Genomic DNA, 25,257 nt, shown 5'->3' on the forward strand with positions numbered 1-25,257 from the left:
CCGGACTATTGGTGGTCTTACTCTTAGGCAGTAGGGTACTCTATAATCCGACAATTTCGATAGTCCGACACTTCCCTGCAAAACGTTAGACCGTTGATATACTGTATATATTTGTAATAATATATTATACGAAAACTATTACATATAATTTAATAAGTGCGGATGTAATATTTAAGCTAAGGTAAAAATTTAGGATTAATTTCATCCCGAATAATTATTATAATATTAGCAAAGGAGTATCTAAGCAAGGAGTATGTCCAAACGAAGTGAGCGCAGCAAGCATGTATAATTAAATATTTAAGATTCTGGCGCGAAACGTAATTTGTTAAACGATGTTCCGAACTAAATTACATTTGTAGAACAATCGAGAAAATTCTTGCTTAAATATTAACAGTTCACGAAATGGAATAACAAATTTTAATTACCCAAATGTAAGGTAATTTGATTATTAGAATATCAAGTGGGTTCTTTCGTTTGTTAATAAATTATAAGGGAGTTACACATGAGATGGTCCAGTGGTTAGAATCACCTCTTTTTTTTCTCGCTGAGAAAACGCATTACGCGTTTCCCCCACATTAAGTGGGGGGGGGGACGCCTAGCGTGCCCTAGTAGACCAGAATACCCACTAAAAACTCCTCGGTACCCTCTCTTTCTTTTCGGCGGGTGCCACGGGAAATTCCCAGGGTACTGCGAACTCGCCTAGTCCTTGTTGCACCTATTTAGGCGAGAGTAGGTGTGCATAACGTTGCTTCCTCCTCCCCGATATGTTTAGAATACCTGAATTAACCCTGGGTTGTTACCAAAAAAAAACATGTATTTAATTTGAGATTAGTTTAGCGGTGAAGAAAAAAATCGTGAGTAAATCTGCATGTGTATTATGAAATAATCATTCACGTGTATTCGCCAATATGGAGCAGCGTGATGAAATAGCTCTAAACATTCTCCTAAAACACGGAGAAGAAGACTTAGTAGACCATAGAAGTAATTGTTTGCGACGTGTCATTAAAAATCCCAATGAAAAAACGGTTCTTAAGTAAGTTACTCGTAACTCATAAATGATCTGTTACTGAAGTAGAATCACTATTCGAAAATATAGGATTAGAGGCAGTAGACGATTTGCACAATTCGCTGTTAAAGAATATTTATTTATTCCTTTGATATATTTTATACGGTATGACGGTTATCAAGTTTAAGTTTGTCTTTCGTAACGAAATTCAAATGGTTCTCAGATTATAAATGTCCCAAGTTTGGGAAAGCCCTCTCTTTTTAAATGACTTCAAAATGGAATGAGGTTAACAATAACGTGGTATTTTTTTATGTTTGTTGCCTATTAATTTATGAATCGATTTGGAAAAATATTTTATTGTTTCGGATTGTAAATTTCCGTTTTGGATACATTCCAATTTGTAGAAAAAATACCACCACCCTTAGAGTTAATATGGATGTTTTTATGGACATGTTTTTTTTATATTTATTTTCACAGAGTATTATTTTAAGATAAAAAAAATATATATAACAAGAATAGGTTTTCGAGCTAATTCCACCAAGTTGTAAATAAGCAGCATATTTGGAGTTTCATTATTCGATATAGGTATACAGGTTTCCTTACGCTGTTTTCTTTCTCCAGACATTTCTGGTAAACAAATAAAAAAAATACTTGAAATAAATAGTTTCTTATATACTTATGAACACGGTACATTACTTAATTTAATTAAAGCGCTCTGAAGTTAAATTCCAGTCTCCACGTGCACTTTAATAAAGAGCACAGACGTACAAACAATTCATTTTTTCCGACCCGACATCGAAACACGTGTATGTTTCAGATGTTTCCAAAGCCGAATACTTTCTATTGAAAATGGTGGTTTGATCCGATATATCGATAAGTTTACTTAGTTTTAATAGAGATCATTAATCAGCGACAGATCTCAAATCAAATAGAGCCGAGATGGCCCAGTGGTTAGAACGCGTGCATCTTAACCGATGATTTCGGGTTCAAACCCAGGCAGGCACCACTGCAATTTCATGTGCTTAATTTGTGTTTATAATTCATCTCGTGCTCGGCGGTGAAGGAAAACATCGTGAGGAAACCTGTATGTGTCTAATTTCAACGAAATTCAGCCACATGTGTATTCCGCCAACCCGCATTGGAGCAGCGTGGTGGAATATGCTCCAAACCTTCTCCTCAAAGGGAGAGGAGGCCTTTATCCCAGCAGTGGGACATTTACGGGCTGCTTATGTTTATGTATGTTATAGATCTCAAATGTCTTGCTAGGCCTATCTTGATTCCTGATAAGAAGTTTTGAATGGTATCCCACAAGGCTTGCAAAAGATGGTAAGTATACCTATGGCAGAATTTCATAAGAAACAACGCTGGATTTTTAAGCTCCATCTACTGCTCTATTGTTCCTCAAATCATATATATCTACATGATAGTTTAAGCAGTTATTACACCGCAGCAATACTTAGTATTGTTGTGCCGGTATGAACGGTGAGTGAGCCAGTGTAATTACAGGCACAAGGGACATAATATCTTTGTTCCCAAGGTTGTGAGCGCATTGGCGATGGGAGGAATGGTTAATATTTCTAATAGCGACTGATTTTCAAAAATTAATTTTGCAAACACAATGTTTCATGAAAATATAATAATTCAAATTTTAAATAGAAATGTTGAATTTGATATAATTTATATTGTCTGCGGTTTTCGACGTTCGAAATTTAGTCATAGTTAAACATCAGCTACGAAACATACAATATATATAAATATTTAGGGTATATTTTATACATGTAACATAATTTTGGTTACTTCGAAGATCGTTTTCATTTAATTTTGTTGTATGTAAGTTATTCAGTTACCACCTCCCACTTAAGGCCCTTGAGAGATGGATTGTTTGCTCATGTCCCGTGACTCAAACTTACTCCATACCAAAATTCATCTAAATCAGTTTAGTGGATCAAGCGTGAAGAGGTAACAGACAGCTACTTTCGCAGTTATAAAATTATTATGGATATATTATAATACAATTCTTACTTACACAAAACATTACTAATCAAATTTATAAATATAGACGAAAATTGAGTCAAGATTACGGGTTCAAACCCGGGCAAGCACCTCTGAATTTTCATGTGCTTTATTTGTTTTAATAATTCATCTCGTGTTCGGCGGTGAAGGAAAATATCTTAAGTAAAACCTGCATGTGTCTAATTTCAACGAAATTCTGCCACATGTGTACCCGCATTGGAACAGCGTGGTGGAATATGCTCCAAACCTTCTCCTCAATGGGCGAGGGGGCCTTAGCCCAGCTGTGGGAAATTTACAGGCGGTTAATGTAGACGAAATCTGACCTAATTTCCGTAAGAGATTATAAACATCGCGTGTGGTTAGTATTAATAACAGAGAACTCACACGCAAATGTATATTTTTATACTTTCTCGATGTAAATGTCATTTCGCTTGTTATCTAGGATATCTCCCAGTGATTTAGTCCATTAGGCAATTCTTAGTAAGATTTATTCATGTATTCCATTATTAATGTGTATTAGCGTTCCATTTACGAGACTCCCAACAGATATATATATAATTATATATAGTATCCACAGTTGTATACAAACTTTTATGTTACGAATGTCTTATTTATTTGGTTTTTAAACAAATATTAAATTTATTAATTGATGAACGTTATAAAATCAAAATAAAGTTTATTCAAGTACTTTTGAGTTGTAATTTTACAGAATTGTATTATTTAATAAATATATATATACATAAATATTCGCTTGCAACCAGAAGTCACTATGTTACCGTCGAGAGCTACATCAAAAAATTATCATACTAAATTAAATGTCATCGGGTATCATTTGAAACCTTGCAAGGTTACGAACTAATGTCAAGACCTAATATATAAGATTCTATGTCACAAAAAAAAAGTTATTATAACTATACTCCATATAATACGTCATTTACATAAGTTGAAGATAATTTTTCCACTATTCTAGCTATCCCGATACCAAGTATTTACCGTAATAAATTATACAATCGCAATATGCACCTAAAATAATAAATCGCACGAGTATAATAACACAGACTTAGTTATTAAACAAACTATTTACGTGGATAAAAGTTTAATTACATACGGAGGAAAGAAACTGTTTCTTAGACTGACAAATGTGCCAATGTAGGTTGCCACCTGATGGTAAGTTGTCACTACTGCCCATAGTCACGGGTACTTCAACATTTATTAATACCTCATATATCCAGCAATAATTTGTCTTCAAGTTGGTCATTGACTGGATGTTATTTAGTCGATCAAATCAAATCAAAATAATCTTTAGTGTACACCAGTAAACATAAAGTTGAAGATGGTTGATGCACAAGAGGCGGCCTTATCGCTGAACAGTGATCTCTTCCAGGTAACCTTAGGGTAGAGGAAATAAACAGATCTAGAAAGAGGTAGGGGTGTACAAGGCAGATATAAACGTAATATATGAATACATTACAGTGAAATAATAATATAATTAAAATAAAATAATGTACAGTACCCGGTAGCTAACAAGCATACATATATGTATGTGTCGAGCCAGATTTAAATATAATAAAATATTTGGCAGAATTAATCGTTACGTATCCTAAACATATACCTTAATTTCTAAAAAAAATAGCGGCACTTTTCAAAAACAAAGATTCCCTGTATTTTAAGGAACGTCTGAGTACACTGATTAGTAACTTTAGTGCAACACAAAGGTTTCCGACACACTAATTAGGTATAATTATCATAATGACACCATTCCACAGATATGTCTTTTTTTTACTTAAAAGAACAAAAACGTATTATACAGACACAACAGAAATCTTCTGTTTAATTTTGCACTCATAAAAGATACGATATTACAATAGATAGGAATTTTGAAGACAGTAGTAATATTTGGCTGAAGAACACAATACCTTTGTCCGTATAAAAAAAATGTTGCACAAATTACCAAGCTTATTTTAAATTAAGAACATAAATAACATAATAGTAAAAATTAATTCTTTTCGTTATATTTTTTACACCACGAAAGGAACTTGAACGTGCAGTATAAATACTCCAATTAAAATAGTAATTATAAAGCCACTTGGTATTCACCGTTTAATCCACGTATTTTATTGACTCACCTTTACAGAATATGAAATGGACCACAGATAAAAATTAAGACATTTTTTTTTTAATTTACTTGGAAAATTGTTAGTCTGGACAGACTCGTTGATTGATTAATGGTTTTTGTACAAAAATATTTACTGCCTTTGACGAATTTTAGTAATATTGATGGATGGATGATGTACTAAAATATTATTCGCTTTATTATGTGAAAAGTTTTCGTACTTGATGTGAATTTTACTAATAGTAACAACGGGTACATGGGAGATCTAAGTTTCAAAGGTTGGTGGCGCATTGTTGATATGAGAATACCCAAATACTTCCAAAAATTCCTATTCAAATTATACTAGTAAGTTTAATAAAAAAAAAAATTGAGCTAATTAGTGGTGACGTAACATCACAATTATAGTCCGCCATTTAATCTTCCTTAATACCCTCAATAATGCAATTACATTTATGGAAAGAAATTTGAGGGAACTTCATATAGAGAACAATTTAATTTCCTTAGGGATTTATTTACGAATCGTTGCTCGGAGCTTTAGAGGCTTTACTGTACACGAAGACAGATTTTTGATTCCCTTGAAACATAAACCATCTTCCGGTTTTATCTGTGAACAGTAATATTGTCGTTTTTAAATCGGTAATTTTTATATGAGTGTTGATAAATGAACTGTATCTAAGTATGATGTTCCTTGGTGGTAGGGCTTTGTGCAAGCCCGTCTGGGTAGGTACCACCCACTCATCAGATATTCAACCGCCAAATAACAGTACTCTGTATTGTTGTGTTCCGGTTAGAAGGGTGAGTGAGCCAGTGTAATCACAGGCACAAGGGACATAACATCTTAGTTCCCAAAGTTGGTGGTGCATAGGTGATGTAAGGAATGGTTAATATTTCTTACAGCGCCTTTGTCTATGGGCAATGGTGACCACTTACCATCAGGTGGCCCATATGCTCGTCCGCCAACCAATGCCATAAAAAAAAAATCTAAGTATGACTATAATTAGTGTCCAATTGCTGTGGGAATTATGGCTCCTATTAATTAGAATTTTTGATCTATTATTTTCATGAATATATTTATATTGGTCAGCGGACGAGCTAACCACGTAATGGTGAGTGGTTACCAATGCCTTTAGACATTGGCACCGTATTTACCAATGTTTGGTTTGCCAATGCTCCACCAACCTTAGGAGCTGTGATGTACTATGTCCCTTTAGTTACACGGACTTACCCTTCAAACCGGAACTATAAAATACTACGTATCGCTGTTTGGCGAATATCTGATAAGTGAATAATACCCATTCAGACAGGTTTGCCTAAAGCCCTACCACCATATGTATCACTATATAAGTTGTATGAAATACATGTGGGAGAAATTAATTTTTATACGTTATTTTATGATGGTTTCCTGTTCATTTTCTTAATACCAATTGTGGGTTAAATAATTAATTGTTAATAATTTTAGTTGATCTATAAACTATATATTTGTATAAAATACATAAATAAAAAAATATCTTACATATTAACGTACTATGACTATGTATATCCATTTTGAAATTAAAAGTCAAAAAATAAAAATGTTCACATGAATCAGATTCGTAGTTTTAACGAAACTTATCGCTTTACAATATCAGAACAATTACGATACGAAAATAATCTTCATTAGAAAAAGTTAATTACAGGAGCCTTAACTAACACAAACATATGTTATTTCATTAATAGAGTACGAGATCCTGTATGGACCATCAATAATCTTATTATGGCGTGTGTTCATTGCCTTAGCAAACATTTCAACGAAATCCTACTTCAGAACGTATTATCAGAGTTATTCTTAACCGCTGCTTTCCTATTTAAGACCTTAACTCGATATCTTTAAGTCTTTTATCGATAAAAGGTTCATCTGCAAACTTCTTGTAAATGTGCAATAGAAAACGGACCGTATAACAATACATTTAGAGATGGTAATTGTGTGAAAGATTATAAGCGTTTTGTTAACGTTACCATAAGGTGATTAGCGTTTTTGCCATTGAACGAGTATTGGACTGATTTTGCGAGAACTGAGCCTTTTTATGTTTCAATATGGCGTTCATTTGGTTTGATAATGGGGTACTTGAATAAACTGCGACATAAAGCAGTAACTACACATTTACTCTCCGCATTTTTCAAGTGAATGTTAATTTGTTGAATTTGTACACGCATCTTTAATCGTGTGTCTGTTTGGGATGTTACATTTAGTTTGATCTTTTGGTATGAATATTTCTAACTAGTTTCCGCCCGCGCCTTTTGCCCCGTTAAAGTATACATATGCAGCTATTATGTATATTTTTTCGGGATAAAAATTTATGAATAAATATTTGTTTGTTAGTAATAGATAAAATTTGAATCTGTTGAATCGATAATCCAGCAATAATATTTTATTTGATTTCAGTAACAATAAGACTCCCAAAGTTTCATACTGAAATAACTGCGGATAAATCTCCGGGGACAGCTAAATATAAAATTTTAGCTGATTAGCTATTACTAAAGAGACTTAGTGAATGAGTGTGTAGATATTTGTTTTCTGTATGCGTTCCTATAACAAGTACCAGTATCTTGTGAACTTTAATGAGTCGGTCTTCGCACAGCTGCAAATGATTCGGAATTAGGGCAACCATTTTACAATAGTTGTCGCGAATATCAACAAATTAAAAGAGAACGCGAACGAAGACACAAAAGAAAACTAGTATATAATATGAAAGATACAGCGTTATTTTCTCGCATTGAGCACAGACAAGTCTTGCTACTTCTCAGCCATATTGAAACGCCATTTATATGCGTCGTTTTTGAATTCGTAACACATTCTTGGATTTTTGACGTCGTATTTTAACAGTATTTTCATTCGGAATATCTTATTTCTTACTCATATGTTTATTCTGAAGGAGTACGAAGTATATCGAGTGTAAAACATATTACTTGTACTTGAAAATATTATGAGCGAACTGATTTATAATAATAATAGTAATCTTTTTTTGTTTTTCTTCAAAATAATCTTAACGTAAATCTTAGAATTCTTCAAACTAAGATAAGAAATAATGTTATGAGAACAATTTACAAATCATAGTTAAAACCCTGTACTCTAAAAACAGATGAGACATTTTATCAACTAAATACATAATAATTATTTTATTCTATTTATTATTTTCAATTAAGAAAAAAGTGAAGGTGTGTCGTTTTTTTTCGTCAGTGGAAAGGAAGAAAGCTTGAACGCCGACCTGTCTAATTGGAAAATGAGGTTTTAATGACGGCTTATAAGTTTGTAAATACAATCTTCAGCAAATTCTTCGGGTTGGACGGTAAAAAGTTATGGAGTTTTTCTGCTTGGTAAATTCTAAGTAGCAGCCTAAAGTTTGAAATATGCCAATGCTGCAAATCTATTGATCCTGTTCTGTACTTCTTTCCGACACGGAAACAAACAGCAATACTACGTGTATTGCTGTTTGTTTCCCCATATAAGTATACATACGACGTAAAAGGAGTTTGAACCTGCATCCTGTGGGTTCTTCACCGGCTTTAACTAAACTTTTTTACTTGAGCAATGTGTCGCGACTATGTTTAAAAGTTTTCAGAGGCAACCAGTTGTAAATAATGGTTACTTTACTTTAATAGCAATGTACCATAAAGATGAACATCATATAACATAAAATTCGACAAAGGTCTGTCTCACTCAGACACTTTTGACTATATACTTGTGTTTGATGTAATCTATAAGTTTCAGCTGCACCATAAATCATGATTTGAATAGTAAATACTTACAACTATAAATAAACTCTAACCCTCCAGCAATTAGCAACTAAATTCAGGGTAATAAATTACTACAATTTTAATTTAATATCAAATTGTCGTGTATTTCTTATGATTTGAGAAGTTCTGTGAAAATTAATTAACGTTACACCTTTGTTGGATTGTTATTATTAACGAGACTCGTTAAGTCGTGCTTCTCAAATTAATTGAATCGACCTGCCTATACCTATGCCTCGTAATATGAAGGTCAATATTTATAGGGTTAGAAAATCGAATAAGTCTTGCCAAAATATTATGATTTTTTTAAGTAGATTATTTTTTGATGAAAAATTACGCGTAAATTACGTACTTTTTATAAATTATAATCGTAGCTTAAGATTGTAATTGGATTTAGTAATTTCTGATAGCTAAGTTCAAGAAAGCATCAGAAAAATGGCGTGGGCGTGTCTTCAAGATGGGCAGAGAGATCACTTGACTCTATTTCTGTACGTGGCGTGAATAAGTTGATGAATTGACTAGCGGCAAATTTTGTATTTAAGCCCAAATGACCTTGGGATTATCTTAATATATCATTTTACAGTCACGAGACGAATATGATTGTTAAAAAGAAACTACTGATATTCTCGCTGATTCTTTTCGGTAGAATCTACATTCCGAACTAGTTTTGCTTGAGTATCTGATTGCTTAAGTGAGTCTATTAATGTACCACCGATGAGCACGAGATGAGTTAGAAACACCAATCAAGCAAATGAAAATTCAGTGGTGCTTGCCTGGGTTTGAACCCGCAATCATCGGTTAAGATGCACGCTAACCACTCGGCCATTTCGGCTTACACAAGCTTACTTGTTATAAATTACAGGAATAATTATGGTTTTTCGCAGAGAAAGAGATGGCAACATTTTAAAAATAAAGAATGTCACGGCACATATGTTGTCAAAATAGTTCAGAGATCGTGTATTAGAACAATAGTTTAGCTTCATAGCGGTCATCCGTTACAATATAATTTGTGGTCGAATAATTGATTTGTGGCTTCAATTGTATATTTTATAAGCACTTAATTGCTATTAGATTATAAAAGCAAATAAATAAATATAGTATGTTAGGATTTCAACGACCAATGTTGCTAGCAGTAAAAAACCAAAATATATTATCTATAACATTAAACCTTTTTATAATATTAAATACAATACACAAAAATAAATAAGTATATATATGTATATCGAAAATCGTAAAAGTTACTACGAATGGATTTCATTTTCAAGTTTGCACTAAATACTTAATTAAGAACGAACAGTTCTCATCGAGGGGACAAAGTATTTGATCTCAACGCTAGGAACTTCAACCAATTTTGTTTGTGAGGAATTTGTATATGATTTCAAAAGTTAAGGCCATTAGACGTTAATTTGCTATTTAACTAACGAAGTGATAATTAAGAAAGTCGCCAATAATCACGCAATATTGTAACCATTTTAATTTGTAGTATAATATATATACCCGAGGTGGCCTAGTGGCTATCCTGAATGTGAACCCGAATATCTGAAATTTTTGGGTTTAAAATTCGAGCCCGGGCATGAAAGTGCTACCCGTATGTGTCTTATAAAATTCGGACACATGTATATCCACCAGCTCGCATTGGAACAGTGTAATGGAATGTAGTCCAAACTATCTCTTCAAGGGTCTGGAGTCTGAAAATTACCTCTGCTTATACTTTCGTCCCTCGGGATTCACGTAAACGTCCCGCCGTCCCATTTCCCGCCGGAAAGAAACATTGAACCTGTGACCACACTCACACATACGCATTATAATATTACCTGTAAAGTTAGGTAGTCCCGCTTGACAATGTTAATCATGACCAAACTTTGTCATATTATTTAACAAAATCGTGATTAATCGATTCATTTTAGACGAGTTACTAATTCGTTAAAAGTTGACGCGATGTTCCAGCCCTTAGAAGACGTTAATATTAAACGATGACACTGAGTTCAAACCTGCGCAAGGACCACTGAATTTTCATGTGCTTAATTTGTGTTTATAATTTATCTCGTTCTCAGCGGTGAAGGTAAAGATCGTGAGGAAACCTGCATATGGTAGAAGAAATCCTACCGGATACACATGTCAGTTTGATGTACACTAGTTAACTAAAAAACATATTTGTTATTTTACATACAGCATCTGCTTAAAGAAGTAAGTTAAGTTAGCTTTTTTTATATCTACAACATGTAATATTAAGCACCGTCGACAAAACAAACATTCTGAGAGAAAAAACGAATTCATAGAATTCCACATTTAATTAATTTATACACAAGTGAAAAGAGATTTTTAATATTATAATATTTTAAGACGTCTCCTCGTCTGGCGGGCAATTACGTTAATATAGTAAGCTCCTTTGAAAAATTCTTATTTGAAAAAGTAAATATAAAATGTGTACATATAGAAAAGCATTCATCCTTTTTCGCGTTACATAAAATCTTTCAATACCTTTTAGCATCGTTGAAAATTACGATTAACGCGGTCGCAAAAGAATTGCGCGTTTGATTGCGAAAGAAAATTTAATTTTAAATAAATGTTTATTAATAAATATATAATAACACAAAACGGGAATATTTTCGTGTGTTTTTTGAATTAACGAAAAATCGTTATGAACAATTTAGAATATATGTAACTGTCATTTTTTTACATATAAAAAATATGTAATATGTCGTATATAATATTTATATGTAGCTTTAGGAGATTTTTTACTATCATTTCATCATCGGTTTGGTAACCGCTGACAATAAAACTGATACACGAACATTGTATTACTTAAGGGATTACTAGTTCAATAGTTCTATAAAAACACTTTTAAGATTTGCAATGAATTAAATTCTTTTACGCGGCTTACAGTAGACTGAACTGGCTGAAATCGTAAACCTAAGGTGAAAACGTTATGATCCCTCCATACAACCTCCTTTCAAACTCTAAATTCTAAATATTATTTAAACTTATTTTTAGTTCATGTTTTAACTTACACGAGATTTATAATAACAGTTCCATATTTTTTGTCTTGTTATTTAAAAATTATCAAACCTTATTAATTCATTTTATCGTATCTGTTATTTAATAGATACATAATAAGCGAAACCTTCTTGGTACCAACCGGGTGTCCCAAGACACCTCTATTGTTGTTGATTTCAAATAAGCAGACTGGTAAATGGTTAATAATACTTGGTTGTAGGGCTTCGTGCTAGCCCGTCTACGTAGGCACCATCCACACATCAGATATTCTACCGCTAAACAGTACCCAGTGTTGTTAAAATGGCGAGTGAGTCAGTGTAACTATAGGCACAAGGGACATAACATCGTTAGTTCCCAATTTTGGTGGCATATTGGCGATGTAAGGAATGGTTATTATTTCTTACAGTGACCTCTTACCATCAAGTGGCCCATTGGCTCGTCCACCTACCTATATAATAAAAAAACGGCAGCTAGACATTGGCATCCCTTACACCGCCAATGTACCTCCAACCTTGAGATCAAGATGCTAAGTCCCTTGTGCTGTAATTACATAGGGTCTATATCAATATAAAATGTTTAACTGTTAAAATGTTGTAAAACATAAAACAACAACAACAAAAATAAAACAAGCTAGACGAGACAGAGCAAAGTTCGATTTGAATCTAAATAAAATTAATTAAAAGTAAATAATATTTTAAATTAATTTAATAATAAATCGTACGATCAAAAGGACGACTTGACTTTTATTATTTTTTTTTTAAGCGTAATACAGTTTATATTTATAGTAAATATGATTTAATAATTTCAATAACTTGTAGAACAAAACGTTCGTGACTAGAAGTCACTGAGTTGGATTACTCTTGTTTATTCCCTGATTCTCCTTAATATCTTGCAACTTCTTGTCGTAGTGTTCGGAGAAAATGCTTTATTAAGTCGAGGTTCAATAACATATATAATATTTTCTCTAAGCCTTGTCGGTACGAGAAACACTTATTTTAATAGAACATGAGCTTCAGATTGTAGTGCGTACTAAGTGAAAGAAAACAGATTTGTGCACGAAATTCTGTCTAGGTTACCTACTGGTGTTTTTTACCCCCACGCAGCAATATTTTGGTATAAAGGCTCAAGGCTCACATCCAATTTACAAAGGTTGGTGGCCGCATTGGAGATGCAAGGAATGTTTAAAATTTCATACGGTGTCAATGGCTATAGACTCTGGTGGCCATTTTGGCCACCAACGTAGCCAAATTACCCGTTCATAAATATTGAAAAAAAGTTTAGGTTGAAAATGGTGGACAAAACATTTCGCACACAATTAACCATATATTATTTCGCTGTAAATTGCTTTCAATGTGCTACCAACAGTGACAATTAGACAGAAACAATTACAGTTACGATAAATGGATCGCAGATGTCAAAACGGTCATTGACCTATGCCGATATTTGACGTAACTATTTGACATAATTTTAATTAATGTTCGTTTTAGGCGTGGTTTAGGCCACGTGTGTAATATAAAAATAGAAAAACTTTTCACATTTTTTAAATATTCTTTATACTAGCGATGGATATTTCTGATAAAGTTTCAGTTTTACAAAATGAATATTCGCTATCCACGATAGTTTTTTTTTTTTCGATATTTGACAAAAGCGTCGATCAAACGCACTAAACAAATACCCCAGCGGAGAATGAAGAGCGACGCGCATTCATCAATCAAATCACGTTCGCAATACATGGCTGTAATCATTCACTCGCTCTCGGCCATTTTGTTTTAGAAATCATTCACTCCGCTGATATAAGAACGGGTTGTCGAAATATGTTAAAATTGTGTAAATCTACATATACACGTATGTTAATTAAGAGATGAAAATAAATGAAATTAAATTTCAAATTAATACAGCGTTTAGTTCAGACCTGTGACGACTATTTTTCTATTACGGGTGAAAGATTGTGATTTGAAGTGACACGGGCTGGATCAACTTCGCTGCCAGTGTTTTAGACATAACATCAACTGACAGAGTGATATATGTACATAGATGCAGTTTTAATAATAATTGTCAATTTTCAAATGATATTTAAATCTATCGTAAAGCAAATACTAGAAGTTAGTGTCATGATTTTTTAAATATACTTATATAATTTTAATTGAAATAATAATATTTAGTACTGCTTTGACTTTTAAATACGATTTTTTTTTTTTAATTGAAATAACATGTATGGAGTATGATCATTGATTCGGTTTACGACACCGTGTTGTGGCACTCCCGCCTTTTCCGTCTCGTGGCGTGGCGAGGCGAGCTGGTACTGCCTGGCACGGAGAAGCGCGGGAATTTTTAACTGGAGAAAAAGATGGAGGACAAATTAGGAAGGACGGATATTTGCTGACTTTGCTGATAAAGTTATAAGTAATATATATATCGAGTGGTTTTAATATAATGGAAGTTAAGGTAATGTGAGTTGTTTTATTATAAAATGATCAAAGACGAAGGAATATCGATTTAAAATTTTATTAGACGATATTGTGTTTTTTATCGATTCTCGATGCGACGGAACTTTTTAAAAGTATATCGTAAATGACAGTTCTCGTCATGTCTCTAATGACAGGTAGACTACCTAACGATTGTAACATGCGTTTGTGAAAAAAATCTGAGCCAAAAATGTAATACAATTTTAGCAGATTGGGTCTGTGAAGATGTTTATGTAGGTGTCTGTATGTCATAAAAATCTTATCACTAAATTAAATATTAATATTCTAAATACGAAAGTAACTCTGTCTTTCTGCCAAACCACTAAACTGATTTGGATGACATTTGGTATGAAGCAAGCTTCAACTCCAAGGAAGGACATAGTCTCCTTATTATGTCTTAAACTTGACGAACAAACCGAGCGAAACCGAGGTTGACAAGTAGTTACTACTACTACTAGCTAGAAATAAAAAAAAAAATGTCTATAAATGTCTGAAATAAAAATCTCCCAAATCTTCCGAACAAGTAACAACGTTTCGTGAGTCATCGACGCGGGTTTGCCAACGATACCTATATCCGGGCCGCGCGTGTCTCAGTTCCGTAACGTCGGATCCTATTTTGATCATGCGCGGATTATAACTGATGGTAAGTGATTATCGACGCCATAGATATTGATACTAATAAACGTAAGGCATTACTTACACAATCAATACGTCACAAATTATAAGATATAGGGCTTCGTCTAAAGAAAAGGTTTTCGGGTAGAGCTGATTATACCACGCTGCCACAATAAGGGTTGGTATATACACATGGCAGAGCTTAATCGCAAGTAGACGCATTCAACCTGCATGAGTCTAATTTTAAGGTAACGTTAGAGATTGTAAAGGTCTCACTACTGGTCTAACCCCCCCCCCCCCCCCTTAGAGTTTTGGAGCTAAGACGCCTTTCTAATGCGGGTTGCAATTAAACACATGCAGGTTTCCTCGTGATGTTTTCTTCATCACTGAGGACGATATGAAAGAAACATAAAGAACATCGAAATTCAGTGATGCTTTGCTGAGTTTGAACTCGCAACCATTAAACAACAGAAACATCACGGCGCATCATAATTTAAAACGGAACACAACAGTACCAAATTTTTGATGCCTTAAATTGGCATTTTTAAAACGACCCTGCGATATGTTTACTCGTATTGGGTAGTTAAAAATGTCCAAACTTACTGACTAATTGCACTGACAGATCTTAAGATAGTACTATATTATGTCAGTAGTTGGCGCATAAACCGAATCTGCGGACGTGTGTATGCAATCACCCTTCAAACAACCGATTTGTCAAAGCGCTATGTAATTTATGACAGTATATACGGTTTGAGTTATATTTTATCTTAATCACGTATACGTGCATATATACATACACACACATACACACATACACACATAAACACATACAGACATACATGTTAATATTTATTTTAGATGGTAATTTTAATTTTATTGATTATATATTTAAAAAAAGATTATTAAGCAAGATTTTGAAATAAATAGAATAGAGATAGAGAGAGATGCACTGAGCTGTTGTCTTTATCTATTTATATACATATGTTTATTAATATAATAAGTAATTATATTTAATTTCTACATATAATTGACTAGCTATCTTACATAGTATAGGTACAATAAGGGTATATAGGTACATATATATGTATACAACTTTTAGATAGAAGAAAAAACAAAAAAGAAACAATTTTGTTTATTTCCGGCTAGGAAATTTAAAATTTTGGATTTTTTGACAACTTTAATTAGTATATATTATACCCTTCTACTTGAATCAATCTGTTTATTGATGAAACCCGAGCTATAAGCCTTTAGGTAGTTTAAAAGATTTAATTTTACTGACAGCTGGAAGCGAATTTGTTTTATTCTCTGTAGAGATGAATGAATAATGAGTAGTTGTAGTTAATTATTATTCCGAAAACAATAAGTTTTTATTTTTTTTACAACACTTCCAAATTCAAAAGTCTATTAAAAATAACTAAACCCTTAGTGGAATCCATTATCCTCTACATATAGATTACACAAAGTATGGTAACAAACAACCCACAGGATGTTGTTTTAGGACGTGTTGTGTAAACTTTTATTTTATTATATTTCAGGCGATCAGCAAATTTTATCGAGTTACGAATAATATTCGAAATCGATTTTGACTCGAATTATGTCGTCTTGTTTTTTTATTGAAAACGCTTTGGAAGTGAAATAATAAAAGTTTTATATTTATGTAACGTTAATATTCAATAAATTCACTTTTATTTACATTAAGGCCTTTTTTAATTGTTTAGTGCAGTGTTGGGCAAACTTTTTATATGAGGGGCCAAAAAGTTTAAGTTATTCTAGAGGGGGGCCAGAATTATAGGATAAATGCATTTTCTGTTAAAGATTTTAATCATAATATTATACAAACATTACAGCATTACACCTACAGTAATGCCTGAGCCTCTCATTTCCACGCTTTGCCTCTCCCCCCCTATTACGCAGCCCTTGAACTACGCGGCTAGTTTAGCTTCACCTATAGGTTATGCCTCATACAATATACTTTATACTTCTCGACCATCAAAACGTAATTATAGCGAGTCATATACTAACTATGTCGATGGACTCTCAGCGAGCCGAATTAAATACATTCGCCGGCCGGCCCGCTGGCCGCACTTTGCCCATCACTGGTTTAAGGGATACCTTTTAGCTTGCAGATCTATCCTGGTTTCGATACTAAGTAAAATTTGTTTTCGAGGAAGACCTTGTTATAAATGTCTGTTTACACAATAAGAGCTTGATATTTTTATATCACTACTACGATATCATATGAGTACATTAGAGGCAGTTAGGTTATCGTCATCCCCCTTAAAGTGCAAGATTAATTAGTTTTGGTCATGCGATGAGAATTAGTCGTAACAAACGATTCTGTCCATGTATAGGTTATGTACATTTGTTTAATAACATTTAAATCTGCACCAAAACATAGTCTAGAAAATTCCATGAGCACAAGATGAATTATATATAAAAAATTAATCACTTAGTAATGCAGTAGATCTTTTCCGGGTTTCGGTCCGGAACCTGCAACTTCGCTTGTAATTCACGCGTTGGAACCACTAGGCCACCTGGCCTTCTTTTTAAATATAATATTGAATAAATATTTTGACTTTGATTTTGACTAATAATACTTATATCTTACTAGCTCCCAATTCGGATTCATACGGGTACAAAAAGGTTCTATACAATTTTTAGATTGAAAATCAAGCAAAAAAGCAAAAAGAAAGATTTTTTCCGACTAGAAAAGTTGAAATACATAAAAACCTCATAATCACTCTGCTTACTGATGTAAACCGCATTAAAATCCGTTGCGTAGTTTTAAAGATCTAAGTGTATAGGGAAGCGACATTTTATACTATGTAGAGATTATTATAGCATTTTTAATCCTATTTTTTACACGTATGTATGTAAACGGTAGAGGGTTTCTGAACTTTTAATAGCTTGTGGTTCGTACGGGAACTCTTGTAATGGAAATTTAGTCATACCGCTGTTTACTCGCAAAATAGTTTTTGATAGCAGTGTGGTATAAGTTTTTATCATAACATAACATAACATAAGCAGCCCGTAAATGTCCCACTGCTGGGATAAAGGCCTCCTCTCCCTTGGAGGAGAAGGTTTGGAGCATATTCCACCACGCTGCTCCAATGCGGGTTGGCGGAATACACATGTGGCTGAATTTCGTTGAAATTAGACACATGCAGGTTTCCTCACGATGTTTTCCTTCACCGCCGAGCACGAGATGAATTATAAACACAAATTAAGCACATGAAATTTCAGTGGTGCCTGCCTGGGTTTGAACCCGAAATCATCGGTTAAGATGCACGCGTTCTAACCACTGGGCCATCTCGGCTTTTTTTTTTTATTATTTCAAGTTTTTATCAAATTTAACTAAATTCCTTGATGAGTTTTTTATATTTAACAATTTATAATCAAATTATTTAAAATTTATCGTAAATTTTGGAACCTTATATAGTAAATTTAATTTTGATAAAATACAGTTTAATAAATATCAATTGCATTAATATTGTTATTATTAAGGATTATTTTATTACGTTTACGTTTATAATAACTTTAAGCGTATAGTAAATATTTAATTAAAATTTACGTTATTTTTATTTTTTAAAATCAAAATAGGCTTTTACAACCACTTTTGAATTTTACAGAACTATATTAAGTAAATAAACCACCGGTTCAGAACGTAGACGATGCGTAGAAGAACCGGCAAGAAATGCAATAGTTACTCTTTTCCAACATTTAAAATACAAAGTTACGTTATTTAAGTACAATTACATATACAATATATCCTGCTTAAAGGTCATATCAGTTACTTAATTTGTTCCATCTATTTTATATATTTTTTTTACTTATTCATCTGTTTTTGCTATCTTTCAACGCCCACCAGATAAGATTACTTACTTAGTGGTTTGTTTACTTAGTGGAGGCTTTGTGTAAGCCCGCTTGGGCAGGTAGGTACCACCCACTCATCAGATATTCTTCTACCGCCACACAGCAATACTTAGTATTATTATGATCTTGATTTAAGGGTGTTTGAGTCGGTGTCTAAAGGTAAAAGGGACATAACATCTTAGCTCCCAGGGTTGGTCGGTTACGGCTGATGTAAGGAATAACAATACCTCTTAAAATTCCAATGTTTATGGGCGGTGGTGAGCACTTACCATCAGATGGCCGACCTATAACAGATATAAATTTAGTACAAAAAAAGTTGAATTTAAATATCTCGCCTAATTCTGTTAAGATTAAAGAAAGCGCTTTAAAGATAATGGTTTCGTCTGAAGTTGTTGTGATATCTGTATTTTACGGCTCAATTTCAAAATTATTTCATTTGTTATGAGTTAACGCACATGATATTCAAATTATGTTCGATTTAAACTCACGACTTTTCGTTTAATTTCACGTAATTAATTACTGGACATTCTAATAACTCTATCATGTTACGTAATTCAAAGTTGGAATAGTGTTATCAGTATCACGTTAAAATGTTGCCAGTAATGTGTCAGTCCCTATGACTAGGAATGTAGACGAAATATATTTTCCATCTGACGGGGTCATAATCATTTCAGACACGTCTCGCTTTGTGCAATCTCTCCACGTAGTGTCTGCTACCTTCTGATCTAGATTGTAATTGTTATTGCTTTGTCTAATTTAAATTTAAATACAATAATACGTTTTATTTTAATTATGTTTAAAAGTGATTTTCCTTTATATTTACATTTTAGTTATTAAGTATGTTTTAAGTATATAATAGAAAGAGACAGAGATATAGAGAAAGAGAGGAAACGGTAGCGTGAAGAGGGCATAACACTTTTTTGACGACTTCTGTCAGTGCACTCTACTGTAACGAAAAAAAAAAAACCTTATCACTGATCAAGCAAAGAGGTTATCATTTTCTTAAAACTATTGCTATTATGGATATATATATCAATGAGAGGTGATCTTCTCATATATCAGATCATAGGTTTGAACTTCCCAACATTAGTACGAAACCTAACAATACTGAAGGTATTTTGTATAGGGTGACCCGGATATCTCTTGAGCGGAGCCGAGATGGCCCTGATGATTGCGGGTTCAAAGCACCATTAAATTTTCAGGTGGATAACATTATTAGGAAACCTGCATGTGTTTAATTTCAATGAACTTCTGCCTCATATGTATCCACCAACCCGCATTGAGGCAGCGTGGTTGAATAAGCTCAAAACCTTCTCTTCCAGCTGTAGGATTGGCTGTTACTTTTACTTTAGTACTTTAGATCTCATTCTAGTCACAGTTTATGTCATCGATGATGTCTATTCGCTTTTCCATTAGTTAGTTTGCTTGTCTACCATTGGTCAGTCGAAAATTAATAGTTGTTTTACTTTACTATACCAACTACGACCGCAGAGCGTTGGAAAGAGCGTTGCTAAAAGCATTCCTAGATTGAATCGAAATTCCTAGTTTCTAGATGAAAAATGAACCGGCGCTCCCGTTTCTGGTTGAAACAGCGATACGAGGACAAGAATCTTATAAATTATTTGGTACTATAACGTCAAGGTAAAATGTTTCGACTGCAAACCGTATTAATATATAATTTGAAATAAGAGTCAAACATAGCCGGGACAGCTCAGTAGTTAGAAACCGTCAATCTTTATCGATGATTGCGGGTTCAAACCTAAGTAACCACTGAAATTTAGTAAATTGAATTCATATCAGGACTCTAACTTATTTTTACGCTGTTACTGATGGGCAGCTTTATTGACTGATAATGTCGCCTGCACTACTCTATCTCTACTTGCACGCTATACTGGTGGGTCGTGGTATGAGAGAAAATCGTAATGATAAGTTGATTGAAGATATTGTTACGGCTTTGGTGAACATCGCCGCCCTAGTTCAGCTGTAGTTTTTTCGGGTTTATCCATAGCGATAGTCACTTGTTATTGTTATTATTAATATACATAAGTTACCTTTGAGGCATTTTGACATTTCGAAACTAACCGCAAGGCAAAATAAAAATCATATACTTTATATATACTTTATAGAATCACTTTTAAATTTTTATTTTACAAGGTTAAATTGTGTATACCGGGTTAAATACATATATACAAGGTTAAATTGTGTATATATGTAACCGGTAAGTATGCCAACTCTGAAAATGTTCTTTGTATTATCTATTATAAATATATATGTCATAATAAATCGCAATTATATTAAAGTTCAACAAATACAACTCGAGTGAGAAAGTAACGTCGACGTTGACAGAAATTTAACAATCCACGCATCAAAACAGGGTATTTCTGTAAGTCGGTTTCAACATTTCACGAGTGAGATTCGAAGTGAGCTTCATAATCCTGATATGTATATTTATACACATGAAATGAAATATTGATAAAATCACCGAAATACGAATGGTAGATTAAAAACAAAGTCCGAATCGCAAGGCCTACTTCTGTTGGAAAGTGGAACGTTTTCATCAAAATGTACCATCGTATAGCGTTTGAACAATTCCACGGATATTGTGTTGGCTCTACGATGATAAACAAAAGCTTTATCATGGCCGTTGATATTTTACGATACGGTATAATGTTTTGAGTGTAAAACGTGTTTTTAAGTAATTCATATAAGATGTTATATGACACAAGTTTTGTCAGCTGGATTTATTCCTTTGCCTGACGCGCCTGTTACTAATAATTTTTTTTTTTTTTTTCCGACAACAGTTTCGTTGACGTTCAATACGCCGTTTTTTTGCGAATCCATCGTGAATATCATAGATATTTATATTTGAACCAATGATATCGCGTCACTTCGATATTGTTTATTTGGGTTTTTTCCTCTTGTGGTTGGAATAGATCATAGTCTACTAACTTTGCCCCTGGGCCAAGAGAGCGAGTTCGATTTGCGCAAGATAACCAGTTCAAATTGGGAATCAACCATTCCACAGACAGTTTTTTAATATTTATTTAATATGTAGCCTGTAATATTTATTTGTGTAATCATATATAATAAAAAATAATAAAAAACAGCTGTTTTTTTACTCAAAAGTGACCTACCTCCACAAAATTATCGGTGACAAATCTCTGGACCAGTGATGTTTTGCCGCACTGTGTATCTCCCACCAGTACAACTTTGATCTCCTCCTCAGTAGGAGTACCAGCGCCTCCCTCCGAACACTTCTTGCCTGACCACATTTTACTGGAAAATCTGTGGACAAAATATTAATGTTTAATATCACACATAATTAATTAACTGATGCTCAAACTATTCTGCCTAGAAGAACCGTCAACAAACTATGTTGTTACTACGTATAGTTAAATTATAAATATATACACACATCTTAATTAAATAAAATTAATTTATAATAAATTTCGCATGAAATTAATTGAATAAAAACCACGCTTTTTTATCATATGCTATAATTTATTCGGACCGCAATCTTCGTTTGATCCACATATTTCACTGGGCCTTTAAATAAATAAATATAATTAAATATATATTCTACAATTATTGAAACAAAAAGTGTGTATGTTTGATTTTATAACGCTACGAAAATAAGATGTTTGAAAAATTAAGTAACGGTCACACCAGTGAAGATTTTCCTTTCGTTAAGTAATAGCTGATACTTGCAACTGTGTTAACATAGTATTATTACTTTTGTTATAAGTGGTAATCCTTTGGTAAGTTGTTTAATATTCCCCATGCCCTATTGTATCCTATAGGGCTAATTATATAATCAGTAAATTAGGTCACCGTTACCCCAAAGAGGGGGTATTACAATTTTTACAATTACATTTTTTTTTAAATATCCTTACTACTTCTCTGGGGCGTTTATTATTTCAATCTAATAGTGGAATCAGCCTTCCCTAGTATCTTCCAATTTGCTCTATTCGACGTGTCGTTTCGTTTCAGTAACGTTACAGGAACAAATATCTTTTCTGGCCACATCTGTCCATTTTGTTTTAGGTCACCCTCTAGGTAAGATTTTCCTTAGAGGCGTTTTAGTTACGCGTAAGTAGCTGTTTTAAGCAATCACGTAAATGATAAGAAAAGAGTCGCTTCATTCTCCTGAAATATATAATTATGGTAGGGACTATATAGATTTTATTACGCTTCATTTCAGGGAAAGCTGATCATATTTCGTATCTATGGAATAATGCTTATGTGAAAAATTTATTTCTTTAAATTAAAAATAAAATGACTGGCCAGTGTTTTGTCGAAAATGGTATTTGAATTTCGTAACAAATCTTTATATGGGAGGTAAAACGTTTACTTCTAATCGAAGTAGGTTCTACAAGGCCTATAGGCACACCAAAATAGTATTTCTACTTTTAAAATACCTTATTTGATCTAGAATATATATTTTTAGTATTATATATAAGCAAGGACTGAAATTCGAAAATGCTATGTTTAATATGTACTACTTGGTGGTAAGGCTTTGTGCAAGTACACACACATTAACACACACACAAATTAAGCATATGGAAATTCAATGGTGCCTGCCTGCACTTGAACCCGCAATCATAAGGTTAAGACGCGTTCCAACAGCTCGGCCATCTCGGCTCAGGATATACAGCAGGTCAAAAGCGTGCAGTATGCCTTATCGCTATTACGATCTTTCCCCATTTTCTGGCGAGTTTTATGATAGAAACTTAACAATAAGAATTTAAAAAAAAATGTGCAAAATACAATTATGAGTTTACATGTAAACTTTTTAGAGTGTTAAGTTGAACACTGATTTCCCTCTATCTTAACAGATTTGACATTTGAAAGAAAGAGATGGCATTATTTGTATGGCCCTAAATATATATTTTTTAATTGGTAAAGTTATTAGTGTCTGTGGTACTTCATTACAGAAGCGAGTGTCGAAGGAAGAATTTGTTAGCTTCACGGAGGCGGAAATTTGGTTACAAGTTTGTCTGTACTTCCTGTTTATTCAATGTACGTCACTGTTTCTATCAAAATAATTAATATTTGTTGTGTATAAACATATTATTGTTGTATACCGTGACAATAGGCATCATTATTGTTTAGTTCTGTACGAAGTTATACTGGTTATGGTTCAGTAATGACAGATGTCAAATGTCGATTGAATTATGAAGAAAATTTGGTAATACTTTTAATTTCTGTAATTAATATTAATTAAAGCTAATAAAGTACTGTAAATTTTAGAAGGATAATTTATTTTAGTCAATATTGGAAAAACTACATGAATAATAATTTTGACATTTAAGATAGGACTGTTTGACTGTCGCCTTGGTCAACCTCTTCCTTAGTGTAGTTTTATCGTCAACATTCTAATTAAATGAAATTGAGTTTTATGTTATTTATTATAATACAAACATCGCTTTTACGTAGGGTACGTAAGTAATAGCAAATATTGCTGTTACGGTGCTGACGCTGCAGTATTTGGCTATTACAGCGTTGATTTTCTGGCAACACCTTACGTGACGTCACAATCCGATTTCGTTGGAAACTAATAAAAAATATTTATAAGGTAATATTAATAAATAAGTAAAGACTTTTTTGGTAAAACAAATCAGAAGAGTTATATACATACATAATAACATATAATTTTATTACCTACATGTATACGTATTCTAAATTTATATTTATATTTCGATATACGAACATATTTTTAGTTAAAACTATTGTAACGTAGCAACGCAATGCCCGTAAGCCTGGAACGATCTATTGCGGCAAAAAGTTTTTTTGGAACGAATTTCTTCTACGCGGATTGCAGTAGAGAACTCGCAGAAAAAGTCAAGAAAAAAAAATGTGTTAAGGTAACGTCTCTTTCTTCTCCTTTTATAATCAGTTTTATTAAAACTTATTTAGTGTTTTTTTTTTTAATTCTTGTCATTTAATTATTCTCAATGGTTGTTAATAGATTTCATTGTTTCTGTTATTTAATACATAATATACAAACGAAAGCAATTTCGTTCCAACCGGGAGTCCCACGATACTTGTCGTTTTTGGTAATCAGCCCTTAATTCTGAAACACATACACGCCCTTAAATGTATAACTAATTAATTCTGAGTATTATCCAATACTTTTTCTTGTAGTGTATAATCACAGTCATGTACAATAAATAGAAAAAATATTGGCACGTATTGGAATACTAATACTGAATAAGCCGGATAATATGATATCTCATCTTAAAATTAAATTTTCATATATGTATGGATATAAAAATTGTACATATGAAAAAAAAACAAATAAAAGTAGGTATAGAAAATAAAGCTGTAATAATACTTACAGATATTAAATGACCTGAACAGCGATTTACCGGTAATGGTAGCCTAAGGCTGCTTGGACACCCGCA

General features: G+C 33.0%; 1 protein-coding gene across 2 annotated transcripts in view; it reads right to left on the reverse strand.

The window, feature by feature from the left end:
• LOC125069985 (GTP-binding protein rho1-like) overlaps positions 1-25,257 on the reverse strand; it is a 152,352-nt gene that overhangs the window by 22,471 nt on the left and 104,624 nt on the right. For both annotated transcript variants that reach the window (XM_047679640.1, XM_047679639.1), the window contains one exon: positions 21,988-22,138. In XM_047679640.1, coding sequence (XP_047535596.1) covers positions 21,988-22,125 — 138 coding nt within the window. In that variant the 5' untranslated portion in view covers positions 22,126-22,138. The remainder of the gene's footprint in view (positions 1-21,987; positions 22,139-25,257) is intronic.

Source organism: Vanessa atalanta, chromosome 16, assembly GCF_905147765.1.
Source record: "Vanessa atalanta chromosome 16, ilVanAtal1.2, whole genome shotgun sequence".
Lineage (NCBI taxonomy): Eukaryota > Metazoa > Arthropoda > Insecta > Lepidoptera > Nymphalidae > Vanessa > Vanessa atalanta.